The 17,819-nt window shown below is 34.0% G+C and overlaps 1 protein-coding gene across 3 annotated transcripts in view; it reads right to left on the bottom strand.

Annotated features, from left to right (window-relative positions):
- The window catches only part of ASCC3 (activating signal cointegrator 1 complex subunit 3), a 270,142-nt gene that overhangs the window by 133,126 nt on the left and 119,197 nt on the right, over nucleotides 1-17,819 (bottom strand). For all 3 annotated transcript variants that reach the window (XM_065681165.1, XM_065681163.1, XM_065681164.1), the window contains one exon: nucleotides 16,506-16,577. In XM_065681165.1, coding sequence (XP_065537237.1) covers nucleotides 16,506-16,577 — 72 coding nt within the window. The remainder of the gene's footprint in view (nucleotides 1-16,505; nucleotides 16,578-17,819) is intronic.

Genomic DNA, 17,819 nt, shown 5'->3' with positions numbered 1-17,819 from the left:
TTTTGGAGTTGTGAGAGTTAAATGGCTAGAAAGAGAAAGCTAAAAGAGTAGCAGCAAGCAGGAATGCTTTTAAAATTTGAAGGAAACTAATAAAAAGAGTCATATAAAATAGCAAGTAAATCTGCACAGAGGTGTGCATTTATATCCGATAAACCTCTCAGTCAACCAGAGTATAATTCTTTATGGCTTGTTTAAACAAGATACAGAGGAAGAGTCGTATTAGGAGGTAACTTCAAACTAAACAAGCTCAGTAAAAAAAAATAACAGGAGGTAAAACCATCAGTCACTACAGTTACATGAAGTAAAGCACAGACTACTAGTCACAGAAAAGATGACAGTAAAAGCCAGGCCCTTAACTGAAGAATCTTCCTTTTGATTATGATGTAAATGAGCAGCAACTGCAGTGCTTGTATAAAGCCCATTCCTGAAGCTGGAAGTGTGTAGAAAATCCCTCTTAGTTCCCGTGATAATCAGGCAGAACCTTAAGGAACTGATATTCTGAAGTCAACTGTCACTATGATGTCCTGGTCCTGCTAAGACAATAAAAAGTAACACCACAAAGGTAAGAAAATATTATTTTGAAGACAGAGAAGAAAATTTGCTATTATTCAGGTTTCTTCTTCTCTATAAAAGTAGTACACCGGTGAATGAAGCAGTAATATTCATATCTAATTTTTACTACTCATTCAGAAATATTAGAAACTCATTATGAATGTCTGTAGGTAAATAACATCTAATAGCTGACACTATCCTACAGAATTATACAAAGAGAAATGCAAGTATATGTGTAGCTGAACCTTGGCCACTGAACATTTCTAAAATGACTATATAGCTTTATTTTTGCAACACTTTACTGTCAATTAACATACTTTAAAACACACCATTCAATAATCAGTTTGTCTCAGTAGAAAAGGATCTGAACCCTTTCCCAAAGTCTGGCACCTTGATTTTATTTGAAAATACGCCAGACTTGAGGATTAATCTAAAAAATGGAAAAATATTACATAGGTCTATGGAAGATTTACCAATGTAATAGTGGTACAGAATTGGGCACACCTGCAGTCATCTCCTTGAGATGACAGATAAGATACCTATGAGATCAAGAAATGCAGATACTGGAAGCAGAGCTATGAGGGGTACTAGAAAAGACAAAAATGCCTTAAAAAATAAGACCATAAAATAAAATAAATTTATATTTCCCAGAAAAATGGAACTCCTGGCAGACTGCATTACATTATAGAGTCCAGGGTACTGGACTGTATTAAAACCAAAACTGCTGTGCAATGCTCACAGTTAAAAAAGTCCACAAAAATATTATTACTGTAACAGCAGGATCACTGATTCAAAAGCCATGAAAACACAAACCAAACTGGGTTTTTTTTTTTTGGGGGGGGGGGGGGGGTGTTTTGTTTTTTTTGTTTTGTTTTGTTTTGTTTTTTTTTCTTTATGCTGCTGAGGATGTCAGCAGCACTGGAAAGAAAAGCTGGAGTCTTTTACCTAAATCCTACTAAAACCTTCCTTTCTTATCACTGCCTGCCATAATATATGTTCAGAAACAGTCCTGGGAGCTTTAGGAACTTTGATACGAAGAGACACTCAGTTTAGACACTTCAAGAACCAGAAAACAGATGGATTTGGGCCACACTGCACTTTAGGCTCCAAGGTCCATTCATCTTTAACCATTATACTCAATAAATGTCAATCAATTTAACTGAAAACTTCCTTCTGGTATCCAATACTATACATAAAAACGAACTGTAGCCATACAGTGCATTGACATTTTCTTTTACTCCATTTACCCAATGAACTGTGAGGTTAAATATTTAAAAAGCATATGTTTTTTGATATCAGTTAGCAGAGGCTTGCTACTGACTTGATAGAATTTCTGCAATGATTTCTAAAGCTCCTGCCTACATGCAGCTGAAACTAAACAGGACAAGTGCAATTCCATGCTGGGTTTTCCACAAGAATTGAAAAACAAGTAGCCTCTTTCTCTGTCAGGGAGATTTTCAAGTGCATCACTTCGAATAGTAGCTGGGCAGGAGAAATAAAAAAAAAAAAAATCTAACCCTGGAACCTGGAATTGCCAACCATGACCTGAAAGAGCTGGCTGGGCTACCATGCAAATATGTAGAAAATAGGATGGTGATAAATTACAAAACTGGTTTTTAACAAACACAGTTTGTATTTAATCTTCCTTCTTGCATTGAAACATCATCTGCCACATTCTGTATGTGAAACAGACAACACTCAATTAATGAAGCAAGAGCTAATTTTTTACCTTGTTTTATTCTAACAGATTCTGAACAAACCCTGCTCTCAAGAATCAAAAATTCCATAACAGTTTTTGATGTGAGGTTAATTGTTACAAGAAGTCAATTACATGACAACAACAACAAAAAAATTATAAAGATTGGTTCCTCATATTCCCATTTTGCAAGTGAAACTAAGGTTAAGTGTATTCACTAAGTGTGAAACTTCAGATGAGATCATATTGCTTACTATATATGACTTGATAAAGTCAAAGCAGAGCCTCTATTAACTCCATTGAAGCCATGAGCATCCAATACACTTAAACTTCAAATCAATGCTTTCTATGTCATAATGCTCAAAATTCAGAAGCTCTGATTAGTATGTACTTCTGAAGAATTTTATTTCAGCATGTACTTCTGAAGAATTTTTTTCAGCACCTTCAGCTTCTGTAACATCAGACAAACTGTCAGAGACAGGGACAAAATCTGGATCTTCAGTGAAGTGTTTCTTTGTCCTATGTAACAGACCATCCCTTCTTTTACTATTATTCTCTACTGTATCCATCACACGATTTTAATCTTCTGGAATGAATATGTGACACAGAACTACTTTAACATATTAAATCTCTCATGCTAAACAAACTAGAAGTAATAAAGGTTTAATACACAAAACCCCTCAGAATATTCACTGTTTAAAGAACACATTTGATATTCTCTTAACACTTTTCATATGGCTACTGCTGCTTATTACAGAATCATTGTATGACAATGTCTGAGTTCATAGCAATTATTTATTCAGAAAGATGTAAGGCCTTCTTATGTAAACAGTAACTAAGAAACAAGCATTGTATAACTTTTCCTTACCCTGTACAATTCTTATAGAAAGATACCTAATTTTGAGATATGTAGCATGATTTTTTTATCTCCCACCACTTTTAAACTAACAATGCACACTTAAATTCATTGAATTCATGAATACTTTTAAGTATTTCATGATCACATATCATCACCTGACCAAATTTTTATGTTTAAAATGATTGCACAAATTGCTGACAATAAAAAGAACTCCTCAGTGAGAGGCAGACAGACACCAAGTGTTATTACAAAAAACAGGTAGCTTTATTAGCTGATTAGAGGTGCCCAATCTTAAGGTTAATGATGACTTGTAATCTCTGTACATCACCAAATACGTTTGTAAAGAACCAGCCCTAGCTAAAAATTGACAAATGAAAACATTCAAGCCTTGCTGAATGTTTTCCCCCAAGAAGTTGATAAGCATTTACCAAATACGTTGTGAGAAAGCAATATAGTCTTAAGAGGGTTAATTTAGCCTGTCCTAACTGTGTCAGAGAATATTATATTTCAGCGGGAAAATCTCTGTGCTTTAAATTATGCAAATAGGTTAGGAAAAGTAATTTAGAATACAGAGAGGAGCAGTTCCACAGCTACAAGCTGTGTAATTAGATCTGTACTCCACAGTTCAAAGATAGCTCTGGGCTATATAGACCTAGTGCTGAAAGTGTCTGCTGCTGCTCTCCTGAAACCAAAGCTTTTGAATAATAGAAAATATACAAGAAATGAGAAAGCAAATGTTTCTAGCTAGGTTATCTCCCCAGAATTTTCTTAAACTATGAAACAAATCAAACGTTTTAATTAAAGACCTACAGACTTTGGTTAAAAGTCACGATAGGAAGTGCTTGCATTCCCCAAGTGTTGCATATTCCAGGCTGTAATCTTTCTGAAACACCACCACCAAAGCACTGAAAAGTGTGTGATTATTCAAAATGCTTGGGAGAACTAGAACTTTTCTGTTACCAGAGACACATAACTAGACCACAGTATGTTTTCACTTAGAGGAACAACAGAAAACACACGACATGTACATGTAACAAAAATGTCTAAACTCATGAAAATGTTTAATCATGTACTCAAAATACCTTTTTTCTGCCTTGGACAGAAAAGATACTTGCACTAACTTTTGCTACAGGAAAAGGCATCATTCCAACTAACATTCTCTAGGATAACTCCAAAAGGGTGCATTCATCTTCTTAGCGAAACACACTCTCTTTCCATCTCATTAGAGTGCTGGTCACTTGAACGCTTGAATTCTGTGTTACTTAACACCTATCCTGGAGGACAGAAGGCCTAGGTTTTGCCACCCATTTTGCATCACATTTTTAAAGGAAATTAAGATGAAACAATGCATTTGTTTAATGCAATGTTGGTATTAGTTGTGTAGTTAAGAGACAAGTATCTATACTTTATTTTAGATGCAAGACATTGTTTGGTTTCACACAGCTAAATCCTTATGACTTGTTCTTTTATGTGGTATCCAGTTCTCGACCTGGGTATTATTCTGCTGAAATGAACAGTTAGGCATATGGATCAACAGATCAATCTAACCACCATTTTCTCCCTTATGGTCAGCAGGAAACCTCCTCCAAGTATTTTATAAAAACTCAATTCCTAATGAGGTTTCAACATTTCTCCCCTAGGAATGCTCACAGTAACTATTTATGTTTAAAACATCATCCTTTGCACCTCATTAAATAGAACCATCTCATAGACTAGGTACAAATCACTGCTGTCTAGCCTCATTCTAAGGAATAATAAAATTGTTTCTCTCTTCTGTAGTGATTTATCCTCAACTGCAAGGTACAGTTCAAAATTCCAGTGCCTACTATTTACAGAATGAAAAGTATATTCCAAGGATAATATAACTAACAATAACACACGCAGCTCACTAATAGCTCTTGATCAAAAATACTCACTGCAAAACCAGAATGTCTTGACTACCAGTTCTGATAGCATGGCAGTGTATAAATGTGATTTCCTCTTCATCTCACTAGTATCATAATAATTTAAGATCACTATCCAGAACTAGTAACTAAAAGAACAGCAACAAAGTATACAAAGTAAGAGTTTTTATAAGATGACCTGTACTAAAGCTTAAAAAGCTTAATGTAGAAGCCTTGCTTTTATTTTAGCAGATTTTTGTATTTTGAATATTAAAGTTTTTTCTCTGTTATTAAAGAAAGTTCTGCATTAAAGTTCTGTATTAAACAACACCATGGGAATGGAAAAAGCTGAACAGGCTGTGTCACTCACCAAGGCAACAAGAGAATTTGAATTTATTTTCTAATTAGTTTAATTCATTTTCACACATCTTGTATTTAAAAGAAATATTGATATAATCTGCATGTGTTATTAGGATATTTTACATTGCAAAATATTGAAAGGTTACTAAGTGCCTACAAACTAGTTCTAACGAGGCATTCTATTATCCTTCCTTTCCTATAGTAGAGTCTTCACAATTTAAAAGCAGACTGCATTTATTCATCATATAAAATTAAATAATGTGCATAGCATAGAGTTTTCATTCAAGTTTGAGAGATCAAAAATGCCAAAAGAAGAAAAAAATCAGCAAGTCACCATTAAAAGATCTTTGTATTCAAAAGAAGTATTTAGCAAGTTCCGATGAAGAACAAAGCTACAGTATTTTATTTAAAATACATTTTTTTAACAGAAAATATTAACTAATAACAATGACTAAGAAATCTATAATGCTCCATCAACCACCACTCACTAATCACTACTGTAATGTGATCTATTTTGAACTCTTGATAGACTGCCATTAATTATTCTGTGCTGCTTTGATTTAATTATTCACTTACATAAATTACTTCTGATTATCCCTGTTTAAACAAAAAAAAAAAAAAAGGATTTTTGAAAGAACCTGTACAGAGTCTAATTTAAAAAAATAATCTATTTAACATAGCTACCTATCTAATTATACTCCTATTTAAAGATACAGTCTTTTAAGGGCAATAACTCCTATTTAGTTTACAGATATTTTTACCATCATAATGTGCACTTGCTCATTTATTTAGCTGTAATAATACTACTTTTTAAAGACATCTCTCCTATAATTGCATTTTTTGTATTTCTTTTAATGTGGAAATGTACTTTTTGTTTAAGATGTGCCCACTCCAATGAACAGCATATTGTACAGCCCCATCTAATTTTTATTATTACTCCTGGAATTCTATGCAAAAAGCTATGCTAAAGACATTACATTGGAACTACTTTCTTAACTTTTTTCCTATCTGCCCTTCCTTAATTTAGCCTTTTGTTTTCTAAATCTATTTATAAAAAAGGCTCTACTATCATACACATTTTGAAATACTACTATCTTTCTTATTATTTTCATTTCTCTTAAGGTTTCTTTCTTGATGCACCTCCTGCTCAGTCTGCTCTGACTTGTTACAGTCTTTATTGTTGGTAACTCTATTCTTATTATAAATGTAACTGTTCCTGGTTTTATTATCTTCCTTTTTCCTTGTCTTTCTTCTCTCCTTGTTTTATTTTTTTCTAGCAAAAGTTCTCCCTTTTTAAATACAGACTTTTAAACACAGAACTTGTTCAGAATCCTGAACTCCACCATTTCATGGTCACTGCTGCCAAGGCTTCTTCCAGCACATCCCCAACCTGTCCTTCCATTTCTGTAAGTACAAGGTCCGGCACAGCATCAACCCCCATCAGCTCCTCAATTATCTGTGCTAGAAAGTAGTCATCAGGGCACTCCAGACAATTACTGTATTGCTTTTGCCCTGCTCTGCTCCCCTCCAGAAGATACCGGGGTGGTAAAGTCCCCCTGGAAGACAATGGACAGTGTACATTAGGCTTCTTCTTGTCTGAAGAAGGCCTCATCTACTGTATTCCTTATCAGCGGGTCTAGAGGAAACTCCCACAATAGTGTTGCTCATGTCTGCCTCCTGGATAATCCTCTTCCTAAGCTCTCAGCTGGCTCACCATTCATCCCTAGGCAGAACTCCAGCTACTCCTTTTGTGCTTTCACATACAACTAAGTTTCTCGCTATCCTGGTGTGACCTTGTTCAAGAGACTGCTATCACCACTGCAGCACTCAGAAATGTGAGTATCACATTGCATCTTTGACCTCGATATGATCTTAGCTTAGCAACTGGATGCGGATCCCCAGTTTCTTGTTTCTGTTTCACATGCTGCATGTAGTAGTGCACAGGCATTTCAGAGAGGCACTCAGTTATGCTCATGCAAAATGTGTGTTTTCTGTCCCGATACAAAAATGAAAGATATAGGGGTTTGGTGTCCTTTCCATTCAAACCTATGGATAAAAGAGTTCTGGATGCACAACTTTGACATTAAGCCTCTAGCATTAAAATAGAAGACTGATGATATCAAACTTGTAAAGAACAGTGTGCATGCAGCAGGACTAATGGGAGGATGCTTCTGAGAAAAAAAGTACTCACCCATATGAAACTTCATGACTCTTGCTCTGTACATATACAACAGTTATACACATCTTCCACCAATGTATGCTGACTGGTACATCTGGTTTCATTTATATTAGGAAGTTCTAAATTATTAATTACTTTCAGAATGGCAAGAATGTATGTGTACAATCTTAGGTCATTATATTTTGAATTCTATCAGATGGCCTATAAAATAAACGCTCAGTTATGGAATCAATGCTTAAATATGGATTCTAAAGGAAACCTGTTTCAGAACAGTATAATGGGATCTATGCTATCTTCAATTTGTAGCATTAGCCAACTATACTACAAAATGCAGAAGAAAAATGAATAGAGTTAAAGTGAAAGTAGAGGGGAAATTATTCAATAAGACAGCCAGCCAAACAACATTTTCCTGTATCCTATAGGTAGTAGGAATTATTCCGAATTTTAACTGACAGGCTAGAAACGGTAACAGCAGTATCTATTCTTGTATAGAAAATTAAGCAAGAAAAGCCAGCCTATTAATATGCAAATATATGTCATTAGGCAGTCAACAACTGCATTTTTGCAGATGCCAATGGACTTGAAAGACAATTATTATTAAAAATTATAAGCAGCTTTTAGCCACTTTTTTTTTTTTTAGAAAAGTAAGATAATGCAATAATTTATTTCAAGCACTTCCCCATTTCCTGTTCTGACATTAACTATTTTGACTTTGTACAATAAAATATTTCTAATTATAATAATTTTACTTTTGACAAATATTGCTCCAGAATATGGTTTGTCATGTCTACTGAATCTCGTGCTTCCAAAACTATTCATACTTGTATGTACACCATCCATACTATGAAAAAATAACCAAAGAGCCAGAAGTGAGAAGCAGATTATATTCAGCCTTACTGAAGGAAATGAACACAGAAGATACAAGAGAAATCTTAGTATCTGTTACCATTCTTTTTATGTACATAAAAAGATTAAGAAAATTGCCATATCAACGGCTGTATTTTCTGGTTTTGTAATGTAACATAAATAAACCTACTAAACAATCAAAGAACAGAAAAGTCAGGTCTTCTAGCTTATTTCTTGTCAGTACTAATTTAAAAACATAGACCATTATCCAGCTATCCAGATTCTTTTTCTCCGAATCAACTGGCTTTAATCATCAGAAAATTGAAGAAATGCCTTCAAGTATAAGCAATGTTTTTAATGTGGAAATTAAAAAAATTATGAAGAATTTAAATTATGCTATACTTGGCAAACAATGGTAAACAGTGCTAGAATTGTAATGTTCCTCATAACCCCATATCATATATACCTAGCCCTTCTCAAGATATTCTCTCCTGTATAAGAATATTATAAATATATCTTGATTAAATACATGAGAGTATATAAATGTTAACATATTCTCTGTGGAGTCATCTCTACGGTAACCACAAAGAAAACTATCAACACCACAGCACTACATATGTGAGAAATATACTCTGGACTGTGAACAGAAGTATAAAGTCAAAAGGAATTTCTTAGTGTCTTGATAAGAATATTTATTTCCCATCCTCATGAATTTTTCAAAATAACATTATCTGTAGCATCCTATATTACTGTATATTTCAAATTAAAACCCATTAATGACATTACGACTGGATTCTGTAGTAACATCTGTTAAAAAGTGTGTAATAGGCAAAAGGTCTTGGTGGACAGTAGTTATCATGCTACATTTTGAGTAATATACAGAAGATATGTATATTAGTGACACTAATCAGGAAGTTTATTAGTTGATACTATCTATTTTGTTAAATAAACTAAGCACAAAGATACATTTCTTTTAGTGCTTCAGAGCAAGAATTTTCAAAAGCTTTGGACCACTGACAATCCTCAACATGTCTTCTGGAGCATCATTCATCCTTGCCATTAAATTCTTAATGGAGAACAATATGAAGCTGGTAGGGATCCACAGACTTAACTTCCTAAACCTTCTAGACCACTAAATAATCTGCTGTCCTGTGTTTGAAAGCAGCTTTTTTAACATGGAGTTAAATAAAAGTCATCTCATTAGGCTGCAAGACTGGTCAGGCTGCCCTTACCACACTTGTAAGCTGTACGTCTGTAAGTTAACACTATTATTTCATTCAGATATCATTTTAGGCTATGAAAAGTTACTAATTTGGAATTAAATTTGACTTTTTGTTTCGGTGACTCAATGTTCATTTTAGTATTTGAATAATAATTCTAAATAGTAGCACTTGCTGCCTGAAACACTTGTATTACCTGTATCAACATGATTATGCAGCTGTGCAAGACTACAGAGATAAGCTGAACACCTCATGAACTCATAATTAATAGAAAGATTAAATTGGTGCTTCTGGTCTGCATATATTCATCATGAACACCTGAGTACACATATATGGACAAGCTACTATGTAAATACAAAGGTATATGCAAAGATTACATAAGGCACAGAAATACAGCACACATATTTAGAAGGGTACCTAATTGAAGAATAATGGGTTGTTATGGCTTTCCTTTGCAGCAATTTCCTCAGCCATTCATATAAACAGTTGACAAGTTATTAAATGTTTAAAGCCGGATTTGATGAGAAAATGCAAAGGAAAATACTACATATGTACCATTCGACAATAACACGAAACCTCTGGTATATAACAGTTTTTGAAGAGCATCTTCTACACAGCATATCAATATAGTATTTTTAATTAAAGTAAGATACGAAGTTTCATTTATTCAGGCATAAGATTATATTAACTATCATATCCCTAAATTGCAAAAGGCGGTTAATGTGGAAATGAGGTGCATAAATAAATGATGAAGATACAGAACATAAAAATAGCTCACCATCACTGAATTTGTTATGATTTTGTTAAAGAAACCATACAAATGGGCCCTCATAGTACAAAAAGCTGAAAAAGAAATAGTACAGAAAACTATCCAAAGAATTCAAGCCTTTTCTTAATCGGCTAATGCAGAAATAACATCCAAAATCATCAACCATAATCCACATATTCTGCCAGACCACTTTACTTTCTGTATTTGTGTATTTTTATATACTTACATACATGTGTACATATATAAAATAGAAGCAATATATATATGTATATATATATGCAAATAAGCTACACCAGGTGATACAGAAGAAGCAATCTGTATAGATACAGAGTTACAGAAATTCAGACTGAAATAAACTCTTTAGGCTGTAAGACAGAAATCCAGGAAAAAAACACCAGTCTAGATAAAGAATAAATTCTAAAAAACCCAGTAACTTTTCAGAGTCAATTGTCCAAAGTGTGCTATAAACACTATTCCATCCCAAAAAACTAGTAAGACAAGCTTAATTCTCAAGGTACTAAGTGCCAGACAGACCTCTGAAGAAAAACTGGTCTATTAAATCTTATCTTATGACACAGCTATAAATGCATTGTCAACAGTTGCCGTAACTAAGCTTATTAAACTTTTATCTTCACACGGCTTCCGCAACGAAATAAATGCTGGAAAATGATAATAAAGAAATTTAATCCATCATTTTTACGGATGAAATTAATACCTGTCAAATTCACTTCTGACAATTTAATATAATAGATTTAAAATACCTACTCTGTTAATTTTTTGGTTTAAGATAGCTTTGCAAGAAAAGCAAGATGACGCTTCTTAGTCCTGCAACATTCAAGTACATTATTGTAAACAGAGAACAATTACAAAGTGAATTCTTTATGTGCAATATATAGCACAGAACCAGTTTTGACTATATGAATTCAAGTGTAACTTGTTTCTGATCTGTGACATCAAGACTTACGATTTGAAAGAGCATGTTAATTCTAAAAAGGTTGCTCTGTCTCTACTGGTTTATAGTACCTAAGGCCTGCTATGCTCAAGTTAACCAGAATTGTTGCTAAATATGTAGGAATACTACTACTGCATTCAATTTTGGTTGTTGTGGTGAGGTTTTCAACAGCTATTTACTGTTTCAAAAATCCAGGTTCTTTGCAACAGACAACCTGGCATCTTAAGCCGCCAAAAAAGCCCTTCCCTGCATGATGAAACCACTTCCTGTAAAGCCATGATGTGCCCTCAGTATTTATGTACTGATACCTTGAGCCTCAATGCCCACGCAGACAGCAAAGGCAATGCTGGTGGTGCAGAAGGACCACAGAAAGATGTCGGAACTTCCACTAAACAGTCTGGTTTTTGCTAGGAACTGAAAATACCAAGCTCACTGAGAAAATGAACTTTTGAGGATTTTCACTGACTACTAGACCTATGGAAGAAAAGTTAAACCAGACAATACACCATCTCGCAGTTACACAGAAATCTCTAACAGGCAGTGGGAAAAGAGACATTAATTGTCTTAAAGTGGTAAAGATGGTTTGGAAGACAGGAGAATGCCAAAATCTCTCCAAGTTGAAAACTGTAATGAATAGCCAAACTGGCAAATGAGCAAATTGCATTGGGTAAATTTAGGACTTAAACATAGGTATCTGGCTGAAGACAAGCAGAGTAACAGAGTATTGGAGGTCAGAAGAAAACCCATACAGGGAAGTAAGACACAAACAGTAAATACAAAAGACCTGCTGAAACAACACCAAGGGCAAAGAGAACACAGGAATTCTTTTGAAGGTTTAAGTAATATCAAAGAGAATCAGCTATGAGGAACAAAAAAAAAAAAAAAAAAAGGCTGGAGAAACAGACAAAATGAGTAGTCTGGGGAACATGGCAAAAACAAGGGAGTTTTATGAGTGCAGTCTGAGGAAGTACTTCCTCTGAAATCTTTCAAAGAACTTCAGCAACTCTCCAATTCCAAGATCCCAAGAAATCTTATGCAATTTCAGGGTTTTGCCTCTTTTTTTTTTTTTTTTTTTTTTTTAATCAAGAGAGAATGTTTTGACCACAAAGAAAAAAAAAAAAAAGAAAAAGGGAAGACAATTAATAGCAAAATTCTAACAAAATTCATAACTGCAGAAGTACTTAAGAGGTGATAGGGATGAAGGGAAAAACATATGATCATCTCTTTGTAATCAAGGTAATGGGATAAAACAGCAAAAGGTCATCAGGAGACATAACAGATGTGAACCTGTACAACAACATGAACCTGTACAACAACAGCAACGATCAGAGTCAAAAAGAGTTAATTCTGTTGAATACTAACTTAAGCAACTCAAACTTGGCAAAAAGCAACAGCTCCATATCTTTTAGATACAAAGCTTTAATGTAAAGTTAAAATTTACATATGATTTGTTTCAGAGGGGAAAAAAAACCAAACTCACCGTAAAAATACTATGTTATGTCTCAAAACTTATAAAAACATCGCTATTTCTCAAAGCATAACATGACAAGGGGTTTTTCCCCTCATACATTGTTACAATAAAGCCAGGATGCACTGTCCTAAACAGGTTAGTAATGCAATGTTTCAATTTGTTATAAAAATTATGTTGACACATATGGTCTTCATTCACTGTCTTCATTGCTTTCATGAGGTTCCCTACAGGATGCCTCAGAAAAGCACTACCTGCTCCCCAGAAACTGTCGCCATTAGATGCCTGTCTCACAGGGCTGTAAAGTGTGAAGAAACTTTTTCAGCTCTGTAGCTGAATTAAAACTGTTAATACACATGGCCCACTACTGGTGACTGCCTGACAACAGACAGCTGTAATCATTTTGAGGGAATGACAATTTTCAGTGACTGCGCCTTCACCCAGTCTTCAAGGGAACAGTACCCAAGAAGATAACTGCTGGCAAAAATATCTGCAGCTGAGTGTGGAGTCATATTCTCTGATGAATGGTGTGCAATTTCAGGGTTTTCTTTATTTAAAGATTCTTTATTTAAAGACTCTTTTGTTTATTAAGAAGTAGAAATAAAACTCCAAAAGCATATATCAGTCTGAGAGTGTCTAACATCTTTTTAGATAATATTAGAACATAGTAAATTTGAAGTATGACATGAAAACAAATATTCACCAGCTAATATCAAGTACAGAAGGACAGTCCCAGGAAAGCAGACTCACCAGCAGGAGAGGTTTCCCACTTAAAGCAGTGTTAAGAGGTAGGATCTGACAGAGAAAACTCCTAATGAAGATCTACATTGTTAGTAATCCTACAAAAAGAGCACACTGACTTACAAAGCACCTGGAAACCTTTGGGACATTTTGGATCTTAATCCTTCAGTCATGATAAAAAGTTTCTGTAACAAAACCCCTAGAAAACTCAGCAGGGCAAGCCATCTATCATTATACCTTTCCTCAAGTTAAACAAGAGGAGAATTATGCTATAAGACAAATGTTACAGTTTCAGCTGCATTTGGTAATTCAAAGTGAAGCCTACAAATGAGATATCTCATTAGTTTGAGCAGATGGATCAAAATTAAAGGCTGAATCACCAACTCTTAATTTCCCAGTAGCCAGGAAGAGTTTGAAGTCTTGCAGAGGATGAATGTTGAAAAATCAACATAAAAAGCTTCTCTCCATCTGTCAAAACACATGCCTGTAGAATGCAACTACCTCTTCCCAGCCTTAGTCTTAAAAAATGAAAACATATATACATCTATTAAGAATACTTTGTCAAGCATCACGCTGTAATCTATAATATGCCGGGGACACATCAGCATGACTTCCAAAAGAGTAAATTATTTGTTTCTGGCATGGTAGAATTCTTTGAAAATCAGTTAACAGAACAGTAGATAAACAATGTTGAATTTGATTTATTAAGATATTCCAAAGACTCTGGTAAAGAATCTTAAGGGACAACACTCTGAAAGTTTGATGGCCATTGGAAGGTGTACATTAACTTGCAGAACTTTAGAAAAGTATTTTTCTCTAGTTCTGGTATTGCCTCCTTGTGCTTCAGAACAAAACAAAATAGGTACATTTTTGGCTCTCTGGAGCACAGCTGATGAGATCTGTGTCTGTCATACATTACTGCCTGAATAATGATAAAATTCCAGCCATGCCCTGAATTCCATAGAGATACACAAGTGCTGTAGATTTTTTTTTTCTCCTGAAATATTGGGGGAGAAGGTATAAATACGTATTTCTAAGAACATTTAGAAATAATCACCGCTTTGTTAAAAAGCAAAAAACTGCACACACAGAGCATGACAGTAACAGACTATGGTGAAAGTGGATACAAGTTAATGGACTTCTTAAAGCTAAGAAAATCAGAAGATGGTGATAACTTTAGAAGATCAAAGGCTATTCCCAAAATTGTGAAAAGACACTAAAGAAAACTTTCCTAGTATAATATTCATCATATTAATTCATAATATTCATCTTCCACTACAGTACAAGCAGCTCAATGCAGGTATATCTACATGACTTTTTTTTTTTATTGTATTTTTTTAATATCTGCAGTTGGTTTAAAGATTAGAGAGATCATTTTTCATAGCATACTCATTAAAAGGAAAAATTCCTAATTTTTAGTATGTGGTAAAATACAACGCACTGTAATTAACTGTATTGTGCAATGATCTGGTATGCATGGTTTTGCATTGTCAAATGCAGTACACCAGTGTTTGTATACCATTCATTTCAGAGTATGAATTTGTGTTTCCTAACTGTTCTCAAGGAAAGCTAAAAAAACACCTCCTGCTAGAATTAAAGAACTTATTGTACTTGAATTTTTTAAAATAGTATTATATATGTTTGTAGACAATTCTTCCTCAGCGTGAAGAGGGGGAGAAAAGTGCAATAAATATGCTGGAACAGCACAAAATTTCCCACTGAGAATCCAAGATATGTTACTTATTTAGACATACTGATTTAAAGAATCTACTACTCATAGGTTTATCTACAGCAAGTGAAAACACACAAAATCATAAGAAATGAAAGATAAGAAACTAACGTACCTCAGTGCTAGTTATTTCGTAAGGCATGTGCATAATTGACAATGAGAAGAAAATAAACTAAAGTTTCCTTGGTGCTGCCAACAAATTTTGTTAACAGTCCTCACAAGAAAATATCAGCATTTCCATATGTAATCTTCATGAAAGTTTTCTGAATGTAACGAACAGTAACTGATATCAACAACAGAAGAGAAGTGGAAGAATGGTGTTAAAGCAGGGGAGCAGGAGGACTAAGAAGCTGTTGCTGAAGTATTTCCACCCCCTGAAGTCATAAACCAACTGTTCATCTTTCAAAAAACTCCACAATCTGCATTTATGTGAAAAGAGGAAAACGTGCAATTCTTAGTGTGAGCAAGTTATTTAATTAAAAGCCTTTTCAAGGATCACAGTGCATTTGCTCCTGTTCCAAGCAGGTGCCATACCTGCTACAACTACTCCTGCTTAAACTGCTGCTGTTTTGCAAAGTTCTAGCAGAAATGAGACATCATGTGGGGGTGATGCAGGAGCACAGTAACAACAGAATGACCAAACTATTCAGGCAAATGAGTTAAGCCCATAATCTTAATGGAGGGGAATATAAGGCTTGAAAAGTCACTGCAGAAATCTCTATTTTAAAACAAAATGAAGGATTACTTCCTTTATAAAGAAAACAAAAATCAAAACCCAGGATATTTCAAATGACAGATGCTGAGCCCTTGTACACCGTATTCAACACTGCATAATTTTCATCCCTCATCTCTAACAAGGAGATACTAGAATTTGATAGGTATGAGAAAGCCTAAGAAATAACTAAGTTCTATATTTTTCATTTTTTAATCATTAGATCTATCTAAGTATAAAGTCTCCAAAGCACTGACCTACTTTGCCTAGTCATTTTTTAAAAAGTGACACATATATACATTAATTATTTTAAGGGATATGTAAAGTAGCAAGAATATTCACCTTGGATAGAAGTTAACATCATTTAGCCTGGTTAGATTTTCTTGCATGATGTTTGTAGAACGTGTCAAGATTGGAGATGATCTCTGAAGTGACACATCTCAAAATAATTTAAAAAATTTCTTAATCTAGAGTTGTGACAATCAAAACTAATTTCATAATATGTGTTTCAAATGCAAACCAAAGCAGAAAATAAATACCTGGTGTCCAGCCATTATTTGCTTCAGCACATTTTCATAACATACTTCATCCATATGATTCAGTTGCTGCACCTGAAAAACAAGCATCGTATTACATATCAAAAACGTTTCTGCCTTTACAGATTTTCTACTACATATCAAGCAATTTACAGTGATCCATGAATGAAAAAATGTGATTATGTAATTAAATTTACAATATACAGATTCCCATTCTTAACAATATAATTTTGGTATTCTTAAATTCACAAACAGAAAATGAAAATAAATAGACAAAATATGAGTAAGGGCTGTGGATAGAAAATTTATTGCATGACTTTGTTGATGCTTTTATTGACTAGAGAGATGTAACCCAGTTCTATTCTTTTAAGTGATCTGTTTCATATTAAGAAATCTTATTTCTACAGGATATTGATGAAATATCCATTTAATATGTCATCTTACCTAACATTAAGTCCTTCCATTTGGTAATATAAAAATAGATTTTACATTGCAGATATATCCAGGAAATTACTGATTGTCAGTTTTTTTGTCACAGAGATTTTTTTTCTTCACAGTTGGGTCATGCATGGGAAACAGTGGGAGTACAGTATACAGTTTCTACTTATGGATAAATAAAATGTTTCAGGAAGAATAAAAAGTTCAAAATAAAGAGTTCAGTTGAAATAAAAAGTATTCTTCCACCTCAATATTTTTTCTATTTCTTTAATGCAACACAATATAAATAACATGTATCTACTTGAATGCAGCTCTGTATTAAGGTTGTAACAAATAAAGTCCAAAATCAGAGCAATCACTCCATTCATCATTTGTGCATTCATCTCCTATAATGAAATATTCTGACACAAAGAAATTCTTACAAGAGCAAAGCATGTAAAAATTTGAAAATGGAAATCTAGTAGTTGGAGTAATCTAAAATAGCTGAAAGTTGACACATCTTTAAAACAGCTTTAGAGGGAACAGGATAATCGTACAAGTACAGTAGTAAAAAGATGAGACAATAGGGACATATGTGCAAGAGACAGGCAGACAGTCTAAGTATTCTGAAAATGAGAGGCCAGCATTTTAATTAACTATTTTTTCAAATAATAACAAGTAAAAATCATTAAGTAGAAACATACATGGGCAGTGCATAAACACACATGAGGACATACATATTTATATACACACAAAGGTAACTTTACATATTCGTTGCATTTATACCTAAAGAGGAAAACATAAACATGCACCAAGAAAAATAACAAACATTAAAAAAAAATAAGTCTGACATTAACAGACCTCTGACTGAAGAAGCCAAACTTTAGTCTTGGCCCCATA

This window comes from Lathamus discolor, chromosome 5 (genome assembly GCF_037157495.1).
Source record: "Lathamus discolor isolate bLatDis1 chromosome 5, bLatDis1.hap1, whole genome shotgun sequence".
In the NCBI taxonomy this organism is placed as follows: domain Eukaryota; kingdom Metazoa; phylum Chordata; class Aves; order Psittaciformes; family Psittacidae; genus Lathamus; species Lathamus discolor.
The sequence above is the reverse complement of the archived record's forward strand: the minus strand, read 5'-3'. Positions and strand labels throughout refer to the sequence as shown.